The sequence below is a fragment of the Nicrophorus vespilloides genome, unplaced genomic scaffold (assembly GCF_001412225.1).
Source record: "Nicrophorus vespilloides isolate i.1.1-1 unplaced genomic scaffold, Nicve_v1.0, whole genome shotgun sequence".
Classification (NCBI taxonomy): domain Eukaryota; kingdom Metazoa; phylum Arthropoda; class Insecta; order Coleoptera; family Silphidae; genus Nicrophorus; species Nicrophorus vespilloides.
Window position 1 is genome coordinate 81,516 of NW_017096498.1, and position 23,850 is coordinate 105,365.

The 23,850-nt window shown below is 31.4% G+C and overlaps 2 protein-coding genes across 7 annotated transcripts in view; one reads left to right on the top strand and one right to left on the bottom strand.

Annotated features, from left to right (window-relative positions):
- LOC108557182 (protein-methionine sulfoxide oxidase Mical) overlaps nucleotides 1-21,738 on the bottom strand; it is a 41,994-nt gene extending 20,256 nt beyond the window's left edge. For 5 of the 6 annotated variants that reach the window (XM_017913611.1, XM_017913608.1, XM_017913609.1 and 2 more), the window contains exons 1-2: nucleotides 21,502-21,642; nucleotides 14,312-14,448 (exon numbers count right to left, since the gene is read on the bottom strand). The gene's annotated coding sequence lies outside the window, so the exon portion shown is untranslated. Of the gene's footprint in view, nucleotides 1-14,311; nucleotides 14,449-21,501 lie in introns of all 6 variants that reach the window. The other variant, XR_001890850.1, reaches the window with a different exon arrangement.
- Nucleotides 105-1,118, top strand: LOC108557183. Its single transcript, XM_017913613.1, has 2 exons — nucleotides 105-323; nucleotides 659-1,118. Exons 1-2 carry the CDS (start codon nucleotides 171-173, stop codon nucleotides 899-901), a joined length of 396 nt encoding a protein of 131 aa, XP_017769102.1. The 5' UTR covers nucleotides 105-170; the 3' UTR covers nucleotides 902-1,118.
- Nucleotides 21,739-23,850: the final 2,112 nt, after the last annotated feature.

Genomic DNA, 23,850 nt, shown 5'->3' on the forward strand with positions numbered 1-23,850 from the left:
TGCTCAAACACGAGCTTTGTCAACATAATTGTTCTTATCAGCAATGGTTTTAGCATAAATTGGAGAAGCAGTTGCTGCGGACCTGTAATTAAGTTGTGAAGATGTTCAAATTAATAGCAATTGTGTTAGCTTTAGCGAGTACCTCCGTCGCCTGGGTTGTATACCCGCCGATGATCGTAGGTTATAACCAAAGCGTGGTTGTTGTACCCAACAAAAGCAACAACAGCAACGACAACTGCTTGCCCATTGGGTACGATGTACCGAATTCGCACAGCCTTTTCGCTGGTTGTGTGAAACGCAACGACACCCTCCTCTTCTCGACCGTAAGTAACCTTTATTTTTAATTTCTTATACCGAAAGGACCTAAAAGTTTGATTTGCATAAGAAACAAAAAAAATACCTCTCTAATAATACAGCACACGAACAACGGTGTGGGACGTTAAGAAATCGTAAACAAACCCGTCCTCGGCATCAATCAAAGTAATTTACAGCTGAAGCATTAAAATCTCTCTCGTGATTTATAACCGCGTTTAGATAAAGAATGAATAATATGATTGCGCGACTTTGAAAAAAGAAGTAAATGATTTACAGTGAATCCTTTTTTTTTCCATTGAACCTTCAATTAATAATAATAATTATCAAATCTCTCTCTCCGTAGTTCGTCAATAAACCTGCCCATTGGTACAAGACCAACAACAAAGTCCTGTACTACGCACCTGGATACTACAGAAACACGACTATAACAGGGATCAGGTGTTACGACTTGAAAGGAAATAATTCCGATGGTTATGCTAACGTGCTTTACGGTGGAGTCGGATATAGGGATGCCAAAATCAGACTATTCAATACGATGGCGAACAGAAAACTCAACTTCAGAGTCGAGATTTATGGACACCCATAACATCGTAACGTAACCTCTTGAATAAGTAACAAATAACTTTAACAAAAACACTATAAACTAACCAAGATAACAAATTAATTATCATTTGATTATACAGTTTTTGTAGAAAACACTTATATAATTAGTTATATTTATTGTCCTTATCTGTAGAGACGAATGTTCATAATACGAATAATTGTAATAAAATATGTAAAATAAAATACAACTTTAACCACAAGCTGAAATATAGTTTTTAATTTAATTACACAAATGTAGTACAATGATACTAATTAACTTATTAAATACTTGTCAATTAACACATTGTTTACACGAAATTTGCATAGTTTCCATGACAACAATTGTTTACTTCAAAATACTTGCGGTTCTACAAATATTCAATATTTATAAAAAAAAAATATAGAAGTAACCAACTGCATTAAATAATAAAATTAACTGAAAATGATGCATAAGTGTACAAAAAAAACTAATAATAATTACTATAACATTTTGATAAACATTTAACAGATGATGAAATCGATTTAACTATTAATATTTACGAATCAACGTTTGTAGACTCATCGCTCGGAGATCTGCAAACAGTGAGTGAAAATGCAGTTTCGAGAGGAAAAGAAAACACTTTCGAGCAGATAGTTTTCCCTTGAATGTAAGCGAAAGAAAAAAAAAAGCGAATTTCCACGGGCGAGCGATGCGACGTTTCAATGTAGGAGAAAAATGAAATGGGAAAATTTCTCGGCTTCGAGCGGTTTTCCACTGGCAATAAATATGACGAGTGAAAATGAGGCGACGATTAATGAACACGGTGACACTATTATGCCTCTCCGTTAGGTTTTTCTGCGCCTCAAACTCAATCCATGTTTGTAGTTTGCAGGGCTTTCGATATCGGAACTAATGCGGTGTAAAGACGAAACGAAAAAGAATAGAAACTGCAGCGGATCGATCGGAGGGCGCACAAAGGGATTTTCATATAAACTGTGCATTTATTTATTCATGTGTATGAATATCGAGAAAGGAAAGAATCAAATATTTTTTTTAGGTAAATCCGTCCGAAAATAAATCTACTTGCAGTGGCAATAATCATCGCACCTCGTGCAGTGAGAGAGAACGAGTGAAAGATGCTGGTGCAGCTTCAACGCACATCTCTCGTCGTCACAGGAATAAACACATGATTCACATGAATCGTCGTGTGTGCGTTTTGCAACTTTCCGCTATGCGAAATGAGCATTTCTCTACCCAAAATAAAGCCGAAATGCGCATCACCTTCACCCGGAATTTTAGAAACGAATTTAAATCTATTTTCAGATCCTACATACAATTGCCAAAATATTAAATACAAATTTTTCTTACCACAATTTTTAATTAATTAATTAAATAAAGTTATGTGTTGTTCTCATAAACAGAAAACTCAATATGAAATTATGATTATGAAAACTCATTATGAAAAACTTGTTTCTTGATGTGATATTTCTGGATCTGATGACAAGACCTAGTACATTCCCTAGTGGAAGCACTAGAAACAATTGGAAATAGGACAGATCCATCGTCTATAAACTTTGGCTTCATTAACTTAACATTATTAGAAAAAAAAAGTGACAACAGAATGTTTGTTTTGATATTAAAGGTTCTGGTGATAATATACACATATTAAACTTAAATCAGTCCAAATATAGGTCTAAACATTTCTAAACACGAAATCAATCTGGGAAGTTAATCTTGAAGTTAAATTAAAAAAAACAGTTCTCTAAAGACAAACTGCTATTATTACTTTTTTTTTATTATTGTTCCAACCTACTGTAAATATGTTAATGATATAGAATTTCCGAATTAAAATGATCCTCGATGGACAACATAACGAGAAACCCACCTCCAAATTAGCGAGGTTATTCACTGACGAGAGAACGCTGTACGAATTTGAATTGTTTTCATTTAAAAAGGCAGCCAACTAAAATAATATTATTGTGACGAAGACTTATTTCTTATATTTCGTGAGTTTATATGTTATTAAAAGAAATATTGTTTATTTTTGTCTGAAATGAAGTATATTAGTTTAAAACAAAGCAATTTGCAAATGGAGTTCAACTAACATGTTAACATTTACTGTAATAAAGTCAATATTCATGCAGAACTCTACAATATTTAGTGTGAAAATGTGGGACAATACTAAGTGCATCGATTAGCATCCTCTTAGCACATATCGAACGAGTTACACATATTTCTCGGATAGAAAAACCTTGCTTATAAAATCAGTAAATTCTCTATATTAATTATTGCAAGAAAGTTTCTATTTATTGTACATTTGATTTGTTAAAAACAATTAATGCATTTATTCTAAATAAAAGTGAAACCTAATAACAAATCAGTGTATTTATGTTGCCAATTAAAAACAAATAGTTTATTTTTTTTGAGTGAGTATTATTTTTAAACCGTTTTTGGTTTCTGAATCATTCTAAAAACGATTGCGTCGAATCTGGGTCGTTCGCTAGGAAAGGTGAAGAACCACTGATCCAGACTAGAGCAGCGTGTTCCATGACTTCCTCCTCTGCATAATTCCATAAAGGAAAATTTAGGTCAAACGAAAACCGATCGATTTCCTTTCTTAATCAACTCTCGGCATTATCAATTTCCGATAATTGTACGACTTCCATCCATGCATCGCGCAAGAACGAAGCCTGTGGGAATATAACGAGCGCGCACTCATCATTATGCTTGTTGTTCCATCTAATTTCCCATGCCGACAATTCCAATGTCGTTTCACGCAATAAGAAAAACGGACGAGGAAGAAGGAGCGAAAAAAATCAATGCGAGAAAACGTTAACGAAGGACGTCAACAACTACAAAAAAGAAATGTTATTATTATATGTGGAGTGCACATTTCGTAATTGCTTCATTCGAAATATATCGATTCGCTCTCGCAGTTTTCGGTCTGCCCACGCATTGAAATCTCCCGAAAAATTGGAACATTTCCAAGCACGCAAACCGATGAAATATGAATGTATGCATAATAAGGCGAACGCAAAGAGAGGCGGCGCACCTCTAGAAAACGCTCGTCAATTAATGCTGGAAGAGGTGCGCGCTTTGATCATTTCTTTTTAACGCGAGGAAAAGAAAATGCTGGGAAGAAATCTGAAAACCTAATGCGTTTTGTATGCAAAACGGCGTTTAGGAAACAATGATCGCGCGCCTTGCGCAACGACAAGAAACACTGAATAATCTCTACCGAAGAAACGGATAATTAGAGCTGTGAAACAATGGAAATTAATACGCTGAAAACCTGATACAAAAATTAGTTTTCAGTTTCCTAAACTGCTACATGATGATAGAAAGAATTAACAGCATACATAATTCGTTTAATCCGCGTCCAAAAGCATACGAACAAAAATTACAAAAGTAATTTGAGATTCATTAGATTTGATGCAATCATCGTTAGTGCATATTATTCGGACCAGAAACACTGAATAATCCTCCGGATAATTTGAGTTGTGAAACAATGGAAATTAGCACGCTGAAAAGCTGATACAAATTGAAAACTGAAATCCAACATTCATCATCCAATAGGATATGCGTTCTCAAATGCAATTACGTTTCAGTTTCCTAAACAGCATCAACTGCTACATGATGATAAATAGAACACTAAAGTATTAATGCACACATAACCCACATTACTGCATTCCTTCATTTCCGAAACAACTTTTAATTAGTTGAAACCGCGCTCAAAACGAAACTTTCCAAAAAAAAAAAATAATAATTTGCAACGTACATTTCATTCCATGCATTAGAAAATTTTGCATTATTCCCGTAATTTGAATCATAAGTTTCGTGCCATTACCAATCATCGTTAGTGCACATATTATTCGGAACAGACGTCTTCTTGCCTTAATTGGTAATTCTGCAGAGTAATAACGACCAACAAAACGGAAGAGAACATGCGCATATTTCGTGCACAAATCATGCAATGATTTATTTATAACACGAAAGAGCGAGCGTTCGCGCCGTGGAACAGAACAATGTTCTTAGCATTTGCATTGTAATTACTTTGGAGTGTGTTTGTGTGTACAGTTAATAACAATAATAATGACGGGCGGTTTTAATTGAAATTCCGAAAGTAACGAAACCTGGGATCATTATAAAATGGAAATTAATATGCTGAAAGTATAAAAAAATGCAGACTCCATCCACTTCAATGACGTCCAACGCAGACACATCGACTAAACGCTTTGTGTGTGGGCACATATATAGTCAATGAGTATGGATGTAGACAGAGAGAGAGAGAGTGAATTGCAAACATTCAATGCCCAAACACGATCAATATGAACGGTCTCTCCCCAAAAACGCTCCAAATATAGATATTGAATACACAAAAACAACTACCTACGAATGATACGTAACGCCAATTTTTTTATTATTATTATTTTTGTTGATAATCCAATGAGTCAAGTTCGGATTGGTCACTTATGAAGGGTGCCATTTATTCGTTTTTGACATGAACATGATCACGTCACGATCCACTTACATTTATCTTTAAAAGTTTGAATCATCATTTCCTCGTTAATGCTTTGAAACGTTGTAAACTTTAAAAGTTGCAGTTATTAAGACGCAGGCAACGTCAATCGAGCAGACGAATCATAGCACGATCATAGGTTAATTAGTAAACTAAAACTATAAACATTGACGTTGATGATTAAGGAAGTTCCAACGTGTAGGACTCAACACGCTTCATTGAAATCAACATCCGAAAATATATGTATGTACACGCTACAATAGAATCGATGACTGTCCTATTTTCATTCGCTCTTCAATCAATCCCATTCATACCAAAAAAAAACTTTCAAAATAGAAGCAAAAGTAAATTGAAAAGTAGACATATTTTGTTTTTAAATTACATCACTCGATATGTAACAATTATTATTATTAATTATTGTCAAATATGTAAATTGGCCAAAGCAATTTGGAATCAATAATTTTTTTATTGGATTAAATGCCTCAAGACTGTAATACTCGAATTCGCTAAATAATAAGAAGAAAGTGAAACTTGAGTTAGTAAAAATAATCATTTAGAAAAAAATGTGTTTTATTTTTAGTAAAACCTTTATAAGTGTTACAAAAGTAAGTTATTGAGTTGCATTACATAACAGAGAACTTTGTTGTTGTTTCGTTACAGTTTAAACGACGCAGAAGAAAGAGAGCAAACTGTAAACCGTAAATTGTGAATGCAATTATTGGAATAACACGTGTTTAACCGAGTAATTAACAAATTTGTAATAATGAGAAGTACAAACGAAATGTAGAATGGTGAATTACATAATGGTCGGCTTTTTAAATACACGATTAAGGTGCTCGCAGGTAACTGGATACTAAGTATTACATAAGAAAGAACTTCGGAGCGAAGTTTGAACGGGACAGAAACGGGCAGGAGTGAACAAACTTTAACTCGCTTAGAGTGCAATGTTTTGAATGGTGATTTTAAGTGGCCTGAAATTGAGCATGCAGCAGCGAGCGGGGCACGTCGTCACCGCTGTTGAGAGAAGAGCGCGCCGCGAAATTGGGTTATTTCCCTCCTGGATGGGAGAAGGAAAATACAAAAAAGAAATAAATAAAATAAACGATTTGCGCGTGGATGCGTCTCGCCTCGGAATTAGTTCACACGGCTTTCGATTTTTATTTCCTGAAGAGACAGATGCATGCCTATTCTCAGGAGGAGGAGGACGACGCGTTTCGGACGTGTGCAAATTGAGGTCGGGCCCGGTTTTATTTTGGGTGCCCCCAAGTGGTAGCTAGAGCGGTGGTAGTAGTAGTGTGCCGGTGCAGTGCACTCTCGTCGTCGACCACTGGACCGGACAAGCTCTGCTGGAACTAACAACGTTCAGAACTGCTGCCCATTTCATTCCAACTCTAATTCTAACTGACTGATTAACTAACAATCTTCGGTATCTGCAAGACGGGGAGGGGAAGAAAACGTGCGATAATTATGGTAATTTCCAATTGAATCGGTGCCGGTCGTAACGGGGCTCCCGCACTTCAGCGAAAAAGGGTCACTCATTATCATCATCACCATTGCTGCATTTCACCAAAGACTTTCTACGTTGACTATCCAGCAAAACCAAAGAATTTCTTAAATTCATTCAATTGTTATAAATATTTTAATAGTATTAAAACACAAAAAATAATACTCTTGAAAACCTTTGCATTATGAACTGAAAAACTCCTCATCAATCTAAAAGTTAATGTAATGTTTGAATTCTCTTGAAGTTATTCCATCATGAACTGATCACCATAGGCACATTACACCAAAGTCTTTCTACAACATAGGTTAATATTCCAAGAGTTTATTAAATTTGATCAAAGACTTCTAATAATTTTATATAAAACATACAAACAAAAATGATCAAAAAAAACATTACAACCTTAGTAACTCTCTTGAAATCATTCCATCATGAAGTAAAGAAAAACTAATTGAGCATTTCACCAAATACTTTCTACAAAATAGAGTTAACACTCCAACAGTTTATTAACTTTTTCAGTTTGCTATTTTTTTCTTCTAATTTTTGTGTATAAACCTTTTAAAATAATACTCAGAAGATAAGTTGAAGTTATTTAATTATGATGTAGAGAAGAGAGCTCTGCTTTTGTTTTCGTAAAGAAATAAACTGGCTTTAATGAAATGGCCTCGAGCGCACCCAAGGGACGAAAGGGTCGCGTGCTGAAGCTCACCACCGACAATCTTTCATCGCGTTTGAAAGAAATAAATAAGAAAGGAAAGAAAAAGAAGAATATGCGGCGAGGCGAAAAGGATAAAGCGTACGCAAAAATAGGAGCATAACGTATTTTTAGAGCTGATCTCGATTCCGCTATGTGGAAACGCCGGATTATATCGAGAGAAGAAAAAACGAAAACTACCTACGAGTTCTAAGTAGGTGTCGTAGATATTGACGCGGTGTCTTCAATGGTTTGTTGATACTTTTTATTGAAAAAGGGCGCTCAATAGAGAGAGTGAGTGTAAGTAAACAGGGAGCAACAAACTGTGCAGAGATATAAACGGGACAGTGTGGGCAGAGGAGATGTTGAGGAAACTGAGGAGGAGGATGAAGACACGAGAAAAACAGGAGAACGTCGGGACACTTCGATCGCTTTCTATGACTCATTGGATAAAACAGAGAGGAAGGAGACGACTCCGAGAAGACCGCAGCATTCGAGATGAACAACCCCCGTTTATTTCAATGCAGATACATACATACATGCACACAGGCCACTTTAATCCAGACATATTATATATATATTGGATATACACTATATATAGTGCTACTACGTTGTTCAAAGCAATATTAGACGCATGTTATTAACACTTGAACTAAATACAGAGAGTTTCTTAAAATATACTACTGTATAAAAAATGATATTACAAATATGATAGAATAACGACGATATAAGGAAAAGTCCAAACCTTTAATCTAATTTATTTCAAAAACTACCCAAAAAAAATCAATAATCAAACAGTATACTTTGTTAATTATTAGTAAATTGTCTTAAACTTATAAATTTATCATTACAGAAATACACTATTTTTTTCTTCTTCAAATAAATCTAGTATTTCTTAAGAAAAGTTACCATTGAGAATATTAAAACTGTAATAGCTTTCTCTTCCCCAATTATAAAAAAAATCTTATTTGCTTGATACCAAAATACATTTTATAGAAATAGAAATGCTAAATTAGATTTCCCGATTTGTTATTTTTTTTATTATTAATATTATTTCCATCATCTTTCATAAAGATCCTAAACTCATAATTATAATTAAGTAGCTGACGTCAATCGAGCCGACAATTAGAAATCACACGATAATTTAAAAAAAATTACGAGCGTTGACGTAACTTTAATGCATTGTTTTGCAATTATTCATTAAATTGATCATCAAACGAACGTGCATATTTAAAGCTAGATTCATAATAAAAAAAAAGACGTCAATTGGAAATTGCGCGACTTTAAAGAAAAACCCATTAATTTTATTAAAACAATTTCAAATTTAACTGAATATAAAAATTAATAGTTTTATTTATAAAAAATTCTATAGTTAAATTTAGAACTTGTTTATTCAAATCATACAAAACAATTTAGTAAATTAAGAAGATCTCTCTTAAGACATTATTGCAAATCATTTTGTAATGAATATATAAAAAAAATACGCTCACACGCTATTAACGTTAATAGTCTTTTAATAAATTAGTTCATTAAAAATTGTTCACACTATTATTTTTTTTTTGTAAAATCATAGTGTCATGAGTAAATAAATACTAGAAAACTATTACAGAATACTTATATTTCTTTAAAAACAGTTAAAATCATGCTTTAAACTGAATCTAAAGAAAGAAAAATGTAATAATTACTGATAAATTTATGTAACAGTAAGCTTGAATTTTCAGTTCCAGTTTTTCATATTTCCTAAATTTCTAAAACGTTTCTTTGATGTAAGAATTTCATTTCAAAAATATTACAATTATTATTATATTATCTTCTGGATGCTCTTGAAACATCATAATTATCATTAAACAAACGATGATTAAGTCTTCTACAAACACACACACATTGTTGTTTGAGTATCGTAACTGTACACAATTTCAAGTGCACGTCGATTGAATATTGCTATAAGAGAAATTCGAAGAGCAAAAATGTTGTTTGTTTGTTTGTTTTTTTGTTTCGAAGCAGGAAGAAACCCCAATTGCGTACATTCAACATTCTAAACAAGTATTTGGCATCAGTACGACCGGAATATGAAGCGATCGGCCGAAACAAAACAAAGCAAAACAAAAAGAGAGGCGACGACCAGAAGGAAGATCGGAACGGTTTTGAAACAATGCGAAGTGTAAATTGGTTACGGCACGGCCCGATTTAGATCAGAGCATTAAGCCCAGTTAACGTAGTGGAGTAGCTAGTAGCCTCACGCGGCTCGCATAAGAATCGCCGCATTTTATGATGTCCCACGCACACACTCAAAAATATGTTCGAAACACAGAAATTAACGCAATTAAAGACTGACTTACGACCATCAAAACAACCGCACGAACAACTTAACGTTTTTTATTCACACGATTGGCTCCAATTAGGACCCACAAAAATAAAATACAATGAACATAATTTCGTATCAAACTCATGTAGACATGCCACCTCTTTTCGTTTAATCCCAAATTCGTTTAATGCATGTTCGTGTTCGCAATTGCTGCGTTTTTAAATCTTCATTAAAAAACATTATTTGAAAAACTTTAACTTTAATAAAGAATTATTTGAGTGAAATAATTAAAAAATATTGAAGCATTCAAGTAATTAAACATTTTTTTCAACATAATTTTGAATTGGAAATGATTTTGATGGAATTCAACTTTACAGTGTCAATCCAAACCGCAATATTTTTCGTCTGAATTTCAAACTCAGTTTCACAAATTAAGTTTCTTAACAACATTAATTTTCACAATAATTCACTTAGAAATAAATCATTTAAAATTGAAGAAATAAAATATATTCGATAATTCTGAAAGCTTAATTACGTTACTTAAAAATGCTGTTAATTGCAAACAATAACACCACAAAACGTAATTAGTTATAAGCAATGTCTAAATAAAATAGACACTCGAATTTGTGGATTGACCTAAATATTTCTTCAACGCGAACATAGAAGTTTCAATTTCATAACTTTTAAATGGAATTAAAAAAAAAATCTAATTTAAATTGCTTATTAAATACATTTTGAACAAATTAAGAAATTTGCATTACAATTATTACATTAAACAATATTTTTATCACGACATTTCACGTAGAAATAAATAAGAAATAAAAAAATCCTTTATAAAACTAAATGCATTATTATGCAGATCAGCGTTTCTCAACCTTTTAAGTTGCACAACACAAATGTGTCTTGAAATGACAGCTGTCCAAGATGACAGAAATGTGTCTTGAATTGACAGCTATCCAAGATGACAGAAATGTGTCTTGAAATGACAGCTGTCCAAGATGACAAAAATGTGTCTTGAAATGACAGCTATCCAAGATGACAGAAATGTGTCTTGAAATGACAGCTGTCCAAAATGACACATTGCTATATATTTTAATACATTAATAGATTTTTTTTATCACATTTCACGTAGAAATAAATAAGAAATAAAAATCCTTTATAAAACTAAATGCTATATTATACAGAACAGCGTTTCTCAACCTTTTATGTTGCACGACACAAATGTGTCTTGAAATGACAGCTTTCCAAGATGACAGAAATGTGACTTGAAATGACAGCTGTCCAATATGACAGAAATATGTCTTGAAATGACAGCTGTCCAAGATGACACATTGCTAAATATTTTAATACAGTGAAACCTCGCTTAACGAGCACGTCGCATAATGAGCATTTCGCTTAACAATCAAAATGAATTGTAAGAAAAATGACTCGTTTAACGAGCGACGTTTCGCATAACGAGTGACGATGAGAAGAGAAGTGTACACATATTATGTGTATTTTTGAATATGTTTCACTATACGAGTAAAAATCCGGAAATTTAACGGATGAAACTCGTTAAGCGTGGTTCCACTGTATTTGTTTACAGAAATAATGGGTATAAGTGTATACACATAATATGAGGATTATTCCAGAAGTCAAAACATTGCTGAATATTCTATGTATTTAGTTCGTTGACTTCTAGTCATCCTTGCATTTAACTGAACAATAAATTTAGTCAGTAAAACATTCCATCCATTAAAATCTGAATAAGTAAACATTTGAATGAATTTCCTTTTAGTGCCTTTAATGTTTTAAACATATTTCGTTGATTTATAGATGACAAAGACTCACAATATTTTATCGTTTACAAATTTCAAAATTAATTAATTAAAAATTAATTTCATTCTTATATTTCGTTATCATCAATGGAATTGCTTATGTGAAATTAATTTAAAATTTAATATTTTTCATTCACATTTGTATATTTATTAAAATAAGTGCAACAAAAGAGAATGTATACATCGAGTTTGCATATAAAACTACAAGGATGAATTGAGAGAGAAGAAAAAATGTATAATACGTAAACAAGACGCGATGATTTAAATTTCCGAATCGAAGGTGAAGACTAAACAAAACAAAACGGAGATTCCTTAATTTCCTCGTGAATAATTCAAGCAGAATCAACAGTCTCTCTATCTCTCACTAATAACTGTTGTATTCATTGCCAAGGCGAACTTTCGACGAATCTCGATTGAAAACAATTCTGGCGATTTCATTGCCAAGCGAAAGAAAAACATAAATTTCGATTCTATTTCGAAAAATCCAAATATTTTGAAACTATCGAAGAATGCATCAAAGTGTATTTAATATAATTCGAATGTAGTGATCAGAATGTTCTGAAGTAATAAATTCCAGGTGCGATTAATTAAAAGAAATAATAGTAATAATCGTGCGATGGATGGAAAAGGAACAATTAAATTTATGAATAAAGCGTAAAGGAATTGTTTGTTGCGGTGCGCTGCACGGCTCTAGCAGGAAGAGATTTTGCAATGGTAATGGAACGGACGAATATGGAGAGGAGAACGAAGGCCGCGTGTGTGTCGTTGAATAACGAATTAATGAGAAAAATGTATGCCAGACGAACGAATGAAGAAGTATAGAAGGAAGGGCTTCCTTCCGTGCACACGATACTTGCTGCTGCTGCTGCATTGTTTCGTGCAAGTTGATATTCAGCGAAACGATGTCGCTTTTAAATAGATTAGATTAGATGTGAGCAGGTATCGAGACAAAGATAGAAAGCTAGGACACATGGAGAAAGAAAAGGACAGTCGGCGAGTCGAGTCGGTGTAGCTGGATTAAGCAATGACTATTTATGGACAACACTGAATCACGCGCTTTAATAATTCATAAATATACATAGAAATATTTTTTTAATTTTCTAAGGCAATTTTCAATATATATCGTAAGTATATATCATATTACCTTACCACAAACGCAGTCCTTCCTATCAACTATGACAAATTTATAACAGGAACTTAAACATTTCACAACTAAACCACTAAACACCTTACATATCAAGGAATTAACCACATTTTACACTACAAATCATTCTTAAATTTATAAGATATAGTTTTTACGTAATTCTTTATATGAAACGCGATAGGAGCAGCAGCATTCAAATCTAAAATTATAAATGATACTTTGAACTCAGAAACATACCTGTTAAAGCTATAATTATACCTAACACAGTGAACCTGCACGCAGATTTAAATCTACTACAGAACACAATAATTACTGTAACTTTGTATTATACAATAGACTTTGAATACTCAATTAACACTACAAGTTTAGTAACAACAAAAAAAGCATTTGTATTAAATACACAAACGCATTATTTACTATCAAATATGACAAATAATTTACTAGAACTAAATCATTCATTAATTTCATTTCTAACCGCATTTATTATGTTTCATATTTCTGCAAATTATAACGATTTCAATCATAATACAATTGCATACAAATTGTTAATGAAACTTATTTCTTCTATCTAAATTTACAAATGCAAAATGCATTTTTTTATTGCTTAAATGTCGTTTTTTGTATTGATTTACGTTTTATAAAAAAAACTTTAATAGTAAAATTATCAATAAGTTTACAAACAAAAACAACATCAAAATGATTCATATTCATTATGATTAAAATAAATAAATAAAAGTATCTGTTCTTAATGCATGACCAAACTAATTACTAAAATTATCTTATCTTATAAACAACAATAATTTATTAATTTATATTTATAATTTCCTTGCACTTAATATTTCAATACTCAAACAAAATTTAAAACAATAACAAGTAATTATTTTTTATAATAATAGCAATGACTTATGGCAAACCTTGAATGCACGAATTACACCAAAAGTTGCGATTATGTAACTTTGCAATATACGAATGCAATTGCAGATTTCACATCAATTCTTTTGTATTCAAGGAGATTTTCCTTTTTTTGCTCGATTTGCTAAAATTCAAGACTTCACTGGATAATAACAAACATTTGCATAGAACAAGCAGCAATGTACGATTGTTTAAAAAAATGTAACAAAAGAAATGCCTTTTTATAAACTTGAATATTTCAACAATATTTTGTTGGCACATAACCAATTGATGTTTGATTGAAAAAGGATACCAATAAGGAATGTAAATCCTTAAAATAAAAAACTTTACTAAATAAAGGATATTTGGTATTTCTATTTACTTTAAATCATATAAATTTGTCAATTTTCGACTTCACAAAAAAATTGATGAATCTTAAATTAGTAATTGCATAATTTTGGATAAAATTAGTGTTAATATATTAAGTATGATTCGTATTTTCATTCCTTTCTTTGGAAATTTAATGTAGTACTAAAAACGTTAATTCCAAATGCACTACTTACATGTGATTTTGCTGTGAAGTGAATCAGATCGAGATGCGAGAAGAGTGAATTCCTTGATCCGTCATCCTCGTCGTATTAATCGAATCGAAATTGCCGCACTCAGGACCGACGTCCAGCACAACCGACTGCGGAGGTAACTGAAGCAGAGAAGATCGCGATGATCATTACGCAATTGTATTCCTCGATGTTATGTGTATGTGTGCACAAATGAAACAAGTGAAACGAACGAGAAGAAGGAAGTGAACCGCACCGGAGCGCGGCCAGTGCTTGACTAAACAGCAGAACTCTCTCGACCGAACGCCAACCAGCAGACACAGAGAAACTTTGGTTTTTCTTTACTTCGCACAAAAAAAAAATGAAAATAAATAAATGAACGCAAACGGATAACAACAATAAGGTGAAACAGAAAATGATAACAAAACCTGTTCTTACACACTTTGATAAGAATTGTACGTGTGTTTCTCATCATCTGCTTGATGATATCATTAAAGGTACAAAAATCGAAAAACGAAATTCAAAATCAATGCAATTGTTTTAAACAAATTTCAACAAAATTTATATAAATAGCAACATTATAATTATTATAAACTCAATAATTCAACAATTAAAGTGTAGATGAAAAAATAAAACTTTCTTTAAACAAATATTAGTTTTCTGGTAATGGTAGCAAAATTTAATCATAAAATGCACTGAACTAATCAAAATAAACTAATTAGTTTCTTCGGTTTAAAGTTTCAATGATGAAATGATTCATTTTTGTAGAAACTTCAACAATAATCAAATTCATTCAATTACAAAATTTTGTAATACTTCCTCTTAATGAAAATTTCATAAATTTTAAAATAATTTTATTAAATTAAACTATAAATATAAACGTTTGAACATTACTTATTTGATACATAAAAAGCAGCTAAAGTTTGTATAAAATCATTGAAAAATTATAATTATTACAAACTCAATAATTCAACAATTAAAGTGTAGATGAAAAAATAACACTTTCTTTAAACAAACTTTAGTTTAAACAAATATTAGTTTTCTAGTAATGGTAGCTAAATTTAATCATAAAATACACTGAACTAATCAAAATAAACTAATTAGTTTCTTCGGTTTAAAGTTTCAATGATGAAATGATGCATTCTTGTAGAAACTTCAACAATAATCAAACTAATTCAATTACAAAATTTTGTAAAACTTTCTTTTAATCAAAATTTCATAAATTTTAAAATAATTTTATTAAATTAAACTTTAAATGTTTGAACATTACTTATTTGATACAAAAAAAGCAGTTAAAGTTTGAATAAAATCATTGAAAAATTCATAAAATAAATCCATAACGATTAAATCAAATTAAATTAGTAAGCAAAAGAATTGATCAATTCTAATACAAACTTTTAGAATAATTTTAAGATAAAGAAAAATAAAACCACAAAAATAAACTCATTAACGTCAATTACAACTGAAAATTCCAAATAAATCCATCACGTTTACAACAAACTTGTGTGTAAGCTAATAAAGGTTAAACTAATAGCAAACAAAGTGGAACACTTTAAACCCCTTTTAAACAGTTTTAAATGTTGATATTTCGGTAGAAACCACAAATAAACTATTGTAAAAACTATTACAACATCCAGATTTAAGTCATCGTAAATTCCGTAAATAGTCTTGAACTTACTTTTATAGCTTTTGCGCCCGGTTTAAATAAAGATTCGGTGAGTCAAGTTGAGTCTTCCTTCACCTAAGAAGAAACGTTCGGTAATTTGGTAAAATTGAAACCAATTAAATACAATTTCGCAACGAGAAAAAAAAAATTATTAAAAAAGCTAATAATAATTTGTATATTTAATTTTTATGAAACGAAAACATAACAAGGCTCTTCTGATTGTTCGCAATTTAATTAAAAACAAAAACAAAATAATAATTGGAAGATGGAAACTAATTAATTAATAGATTTGAGACGTTTAGAGGAGAGTTCGCTTCGGCTCGCTTCACGTATATAATTAAAAACAAAAACTATAATAAAGGTTAGCGAGTAATTAACTATGCGGATAACTGTACACTTCAAAAAAGAAATTATACAGAAATACAAATATAATTTAAAACAAAAAAAAAGAACTAGATCGGAATCACAGTTTCGAGTTGGCTTTGCGTTACGAAACAAAATTTTATATTGACTTTCAAATTATGCGTTCTATATCTCTTCCTATTTTCAATCGAATAAACGGACTGTTTGAAACCGGACTAATCGAGAAGCTAAATACGTACAAAAAAAGAGACTTGATTTTATAAAGTCAAAAAAGCGAACTGGAATTTTGTGTACTAATTTATTAGAATCTATTTTTACTTTGCTTAATTAAAATTTAGTTTGTTTTGATATTTTCACTACAGTGAATCCGGACTGATCGAAGCAGCACTATGCGAGCTATTGTATAGAAATAACTATGAAATTACAAATTAAATATTTGAAAATAATCATATTCCTCCGAATGTTTTAACCAAATTAAAGAATGCCCGGATACAAGTGTAATTATTCCATATTCAAGTCAACAAACAGCTTATATACATGAATCATACCAAAAAGGTTGTCATTTCCAACAATTACTGTAATTGCTTCTTTCATTGTTTGTTTGTTTTATTTGATATAAACACACCCTGCATTTCCGAAGAATTCTTCATTTAGATTATTCGAATATATAAACTACATGGAACAACAAATCAATGAGAATATTTAGAAATCCTGCGCAAGTTTCGAATGATAATGAAAAAATGCAGAGATTACGAAAGAAAATACTGAAACTCAGATGATTGCAGATAACGTAATTGAATTTCTTGGAAATGCGCGCAACAGCATTGTCGCACATTCAGACCAAATATTGAATTTTGTAACGTGCGCTTTAGTTAATCTTTCATGAATAACTTAATTATATTTGTAAATGTTTATATCGTACGCAGAATTCACATCTTAAGTTTATCATTCGTGACGAAAGATTAGTCTGAGATAGAAAGAAACATTTGATTTGAGTATAGCAAATAAAAAAAATCTCAGAATTTCATTGAATCATCATTAAAATTATTACATTTCTAAAAAAAAGTATTGTTTTAGCTTGTTTTTAATGAAATTAATATTAAGGATGGAAACGTATATCTCGACGGAACAAATTAAAAAGCATAAAAAAAGGATGCGAAGGGTGAAAAAGATTGTATAGGGTGCGTAGAAAAGGTTGCGGAGGGAATGATTGTAAAGCTAAAAAGCAATATTCAAAGGGTAAAGTATTTCATAAATTATGATGTGAAATAAAATACAGGTATCTCCCGACATACGAACTCCCGGACTTACGGACAAAATTCTAAAAGCTCTAACTTGTTACAAGAAGATATATAGTGATAAAAAATGCAGTCAGTAATACGGAATTTAACATACATGAAAGTAAAAAACCATGGTAATGGTGTGGTAAGATAAGTATATTATGAAATTTTTAAAATTCCCGCGACTTACGAACGGAACAAGTTCGTAAGTCGGGGGGATACCTGTATGTAAACATCTTTAAATTATGTATCAGCAAATTTTTGATATACGTGAGACTATTAGATAGAAGATGAAGTGTAATACAAATAAACAAATAATTTAATCCACGGCGATAATAATTATATGAAACAATTTTTAATCTAATCTGATATAATAATTAACAAAAAAAAACCTTATAAATTTATTTTATTCCCAATCTCATTATCATCTTTAATCCTTAAAGTCCTTAAAATGCACAATCAACGAACAATGCAAAAGTTCGTAATTTCATAGAAAGAAACTTCGTGAAGTGAGAACTAATTTCATTTCAAACGAGCAGACGCACAGAGATATTCAATATATTGAAATCAATAAGTATTGTAACTATACAAAAATCTCAAACTTAAATTTATATTTTTCATATAAATATAAATGAAATTCAAAAATTAGAATTTAAATAATTAAAATGGATGTGAATTAAATAATTCGTTTTGAAATTAGTAGGTGAGATTGTGTGGAAATAGAAAATTGATGTGACTGTGGACTGGTCCAAAAAAAAATATGTAGTGTAAGTAAGTCGAAATTAGTAAGAAAGTTATAAATAGTGGCGAGATGCTGATGCTGTTAATTGGGCGAAAACCATTAATTCGATCGCGCTCACAACCGTCGACCTCTAATTGCGCACGCCATTAAAATGCGGGTCAATTAAGAGGCTTTCAAAACCGGAAATCTGTAATGCATAGTATGATATAGTATGATTCGTATCGAATTACGTGCGGAAAACCTCGGTAAATCAATTAAAACTTGTCGCCGATTGAATATCATTCCGCGCAAAACCACACAGAGAATTACAAATTTACAAAAGTAAAGTTTTCCAAAATCATAATATTGGATTATTTAGTTATTATAAATTTATCAAAAAAATTAGATAATAGTTTGATCATTTTATGAAATGTAAAATAATTATCATTCCATTCCTAATTTTATAAACAGTTTTCAAGATTGGATTATTTATAAACTTCTATTGGAATTATTTACGTCTTAAGTCTTAAGAATAATTGTCTTAAGACTTGTACCTATATCAAATTTAGTTTGTTTAAAATTAGTACAATACCAATTCTCCTACCTAAAATTATCAAACTATCAGATTTCTTAGTACAACTTCATTCTGTAACTGAACAATCGCGGAGGTCTTTCCTTCCTTCTCATAAAGGCGAATGCCATTAAAGAAATGAATATCTTGACGCGCACGTGTCCTGCACATTTCATGGAAGAAGGAAAATCCGTGTTTACAAATCGTAATCTTTTACCACTGCTCGTACAAAAAGGACAGATCTCACCCCCAAGTATTCAGAAATGGATTCACGCCACGTTAGGAAAACCAGACCAGCTTGGCAACGTCTACCTACCTACACTTCTAATCTAGCCTTAGTACACATTTCCATTAAAAAAAAAGATGAATAAGAGAAAAATAAATAACGAGAGTTTTACGTTTCTATGAGAAAATGGAAATTTGAAGAAAAGAAACTCATCGCATCACAACAATTGAAACCCCACATATACTAAAAAAGGCATAACACTGTTTATATTCCTTATAGATTTTAAAATTGAGATTGTAAATAACAAAGTTATAATAAAAAAAAATATTACATTTCATTAAACTTTAGTAAGCAATTTGTTTCTTTTAAAAATATTGTTAGAAACTTGCATATTTATAATTATTTGTATTTTGGATTAAATTTTATTGATTTATATTGTAGCACTCTTTCGAAAAATTGCTGCTACAACTTTTACTGAACTTTCTAGCTTAATTTTACAAGTTTCATGGACGAAATTACTTCTCAAAATATATTATTTGCCCGTAGTTAGTATATAAATAGTAATAGTGATTACTTAACTATAAAATACATATATTTGTTTTATAACATTTAACTACTTTGATAAATCCATAATTTTAAGTTTTCTTAACTATATGCATCTGTTAAATAAAATGAATCGAGAATACTTCGATTTTAACGGAGAATTCAGTCAAACAAATGCCTTTGATCTTGTTTCTTTCTTCTTCTTTTTTTCAACACACAAACTAAACAGTAAATATTATTCACCATTTCATTCTTTCGTTTACTTTTCCTCTACTTTGTTAACACCCGTTCCAATTGTATTCACTTATTTATTCAATCAGTATATTGACTGTTTTCTTCTGCTGCTAAAAAAAATGTATATTTATGTGTATTTTGTAGACACAAATAAAAAAAACAGGCTACTGTAAGTCTACAAAGAATCAACAAATAGGACATTTCCACCTCAACATCTTTCTTTTACTAAGAAAAAATATTCTTTCATTTAATTACTTCCAATAAATATATGAAATATATTGCGTATTTTTATATACGACTACCTTTTTTGGCATCTTACGTTAAAGTATAAAGAAAACAGCTGCGAAGCTGAGGTTTTTTTCAAGAACGTGTAAATTATCTTTGCAAATTTACATATAAAATGCCATGAAATTAATTGCAATAAGTTTAATCTTATTCCTGTTACTTTAATCGTACAAAGTATAATTAGTAAATTAAAAACCTTTCATGAATAATTAAAATTTCTTGAAAACGAATTGAAAATTAACTTTAACACAATAATCGTTTCTTTCATCTTCTTCAAATTAACAAATCGGTACTTCAACTAACAACAATGTTATTTGTCTTGGAAATGAATACAATCTACGTAAACACAATAGAGAATAATTTAAATGTCTTTTAATTGAAAATTAATTCAGAGAAAGAAATCTTACTTCTTCTTCGAATGTTACACAATGTTTCGTAAATCTAGTACTTCTAAAATCGTTAAAAAAAGAAAAGAAAATGAAGCAAGTTGCATGCAAGAATCAGTCAAATATCTTTCTCTTTTGCATAAGCAATTGAACGCAATTTGCGGAATCGAAAGCGACGATAGTTTACACACATACATAAAATAAATAAAGAGTAATAATTATTTAATAAAGGCGTTCGAGATTACTTTCTGCATTGCAAACAACGCAATCATTGGAACAATTATAAATGTACAGTAATATTTTAATTCGAATCGAATCAACAATTAAGCGAAATAGGTGGAAACGCTTTAGAAATCCTATATATAACGTATTACCAATGAGAACATTCTATTACTTCTTTTTTTTGATTGTGTGTTATGTTGTTGTTGTTCGTTTCGTAAAGTACAAGTTGGATGGCAAAAATTAGCGCACACGAATTAATTAGATGAGTAATTGAATTGTTGTTAAATTGTTGTATTGAAAATTGCGTCTCGTCCGACAATATTGATCTAGAAAGGGCGAAAAAGTCGCGCTGCATTAAAAGGAGGAAAGTAGGTTGAGGATCTGCGGCTCGTTGTTGTTCTTTTATTTATTTTTTTTTTGTTTCATCGTCATCTTCTTCTGTTGTTTATTTTTACGGCTCTATTTTCGTGAAACCGAAAGTTGTTTTAGGCTCACTTTTTGCCTTCTATTTATAGGATGCTGCCGCTGCCGTCGATGCGGCATGCAGCAGCCCCATCGGGACACATCTTTCTTATCAATGGTAGTAAACATTTTGGGTGTTTTCTGTTATTTATTTTCGTTCGTTCCCGTCGATCTGCACTGCGTTGGAGAGAGAGAGAGAGAAAGAGAGTGTGATAGATGGCAGGAGAGAAAACTAACCTTCAAAACGTGTCGTCAACGGGTGAGTAAAAAAATTCCATGGGAGCTGAAAGAACTCGATGCGAAGGAGCTTCCAGCCGCACACTTTAAGAGGATACTCGCGTCTCGTGAACCGCGTACCGAAAGACGAACCGTTTTTAATTGAAGACCGACCAAATAGACGGGTAAAAAAATCATAAAAATAAACAATAATAAATATAGTACGACTTTCGTGCGAGTGTTTTTGTTTGACAGATGATCGGTGGGAACGCAACCAACCTATCCGCACCAAACGTCAAAACGGTACTGAGAGCAGCGCGTCGGTGACGAGGAGTGCCAACTATTGTGAACTACTACAACTTTGGATCCGCTGGGATCAGCGTTGCCGCCTCCAGCTGCCTCCGTCGCTTGCTGCAGTGGAGCGGTCTCTCTGGAGCGGAGTCAACTTTAAAAATACATTCGGACTACACCACTCACTCACTCGTCGACGATCAATAATTTTCGAAATAAGGAAATGCATGATCATCTCATACATTGCAAATTCCGAGTAGGCGAAGAGGTGCATCATGATGATGATTTCCATCAATATTCCTGAACGTCAAAATCAATATTTTCAACATACTTGAATAACTATTACACCAGTGGTTTCCAAACTTGATGTTACTACGCCTCCCTCAAAAGTATGTAATCATTTGACGCCTCCCCCCCTCCATTTCATAAAAGGAACGCGTGTTACAGCAATATGGACAAGAGCACAGGAATGTATTAATACTTGCTGAATTACCCAAACATTCAGCTTTCATATGCCTGTATTGGATACATTCTATCTATTATAGTTTTCGAGTAAATCAATGAAATGTGAAAACACTGCTTTTTCAAAAGTTCTAATTTCAATTTTTCAACTTTGAACGCGTATTACAGCTATATGGATAAGAGCACAGGTATGTATTACACCATCAAAAACATTTCAATACTTTTAACTCTTTTCAATTTCATATAGTAGTAGAAGATGTCTATGTTGATTCACTTGACGAAGTTTTGATTTAGTTGTCTTGGGTCTAGAATTTCTGGTAATTGAAAGGGTTAACCAACACTTTTCAAAACATTGACATCTGCCAGATAATATTTAACAACCCGTTATGCCTTTCATAGGTATATTAGGTCAATAATTTCAATCATTCAAAATACTTTCACGAAAACTACTGCACCTAAAACGAACAGTTCACGTAAACATTTAATTGATATATTGACTTCTTTTTATAAATATTTAGTAACTACTATCTTATAGTTAACATTTAATCAGTACTTTTAAAGTCAATGCAATCTGACAGTTAATATAACAACTGTATTTCAATACGTTAATATCTCGATTCAAATGAGCTAAAATCAATATTTTCAACATACTTGAATAACTATTATACCATCAAAAACATTTCAATACTTTTAACTCTTTTCATTTCATAAGGTAGTATAAGATGTTGATTCACTTGACGAAGTTCTGATTTAGTTGTCTTGGGTCTAGAATTTCTCGTAATTGAAAGGGTTAACCAACACTTTTCAAAACATTGACATCTGCCAGATAATATTTAACAACCCGTTATGCCTTTCATATACCTATGAATCTGACAGTTAATATAACAACTGTATTTCAATACGGTGATATCTCGATTCAAATGAGCTAAAATCAATATTTTCAACATACTTGAATAACTATTATACCATCAAAAACATTTCAATACTTTTAACTCTTTTCAATTTCATATAGTAGTAGAAAATGTCTATGTTGATTCACTTGACGAAGTTCTGATTAGTTTGTCTTGGGTCTAGAATTTCTGGTATTTGAAAGGGTTAACCAACACTTTTCAAAACATTGACATCTGCCAGATAATATTTAACAACCCGTTATGCCTTGTATAGGTATATTAAGTAAATAATTTGAATCATTCAACATAGTTTCACAAAAACTACTGCACCTAAAACCAACAGTTCACGTAAACATTTAATTAATATATTGACTTCTTTTTATAAATATTTAGTAATTACTATCTTATAGTTAACATTTAATCAGTACTTTTAAAGTCAATGAAATATGACAGTTAATATAACAACTGTATTTCAATACGGTGATATCTCGATTCAAATGAGCTAAAATCAATATTTTCAACATACTTGAATAACTATTATACCATCAAAAACATTTCAATACTCTTTTCAACTTCATATAGTAGTAGAAGATGTCTATGTTGATTCACTTGACAAAGTTTTGATTTAGTTGTCTTGGGTCTAGAATTTCTGGTAATTGAAAGGGTTAACCAACACTTTTCGAAATATTGACATCTGCCAGATAATATTTAACAACCCGTTATGCCT

Excerpts from the sequence above, each read along its gene's own strand:
- LOC108557183 (XM_017913613.1), top strand. The coding sequence starts at position 171 with ATGATCGTAGGTTATAACCAAAGCGTGGTTGTTGTACCCAACAAAAGC. Across the intron at positions 324-658 it reads ACACCCTCCTCTTCTCGACC|TTCGTCAATAAACCTGCCCA; the intron begins GTAAGTAACCTT and ends CTCTCTCCGTAG.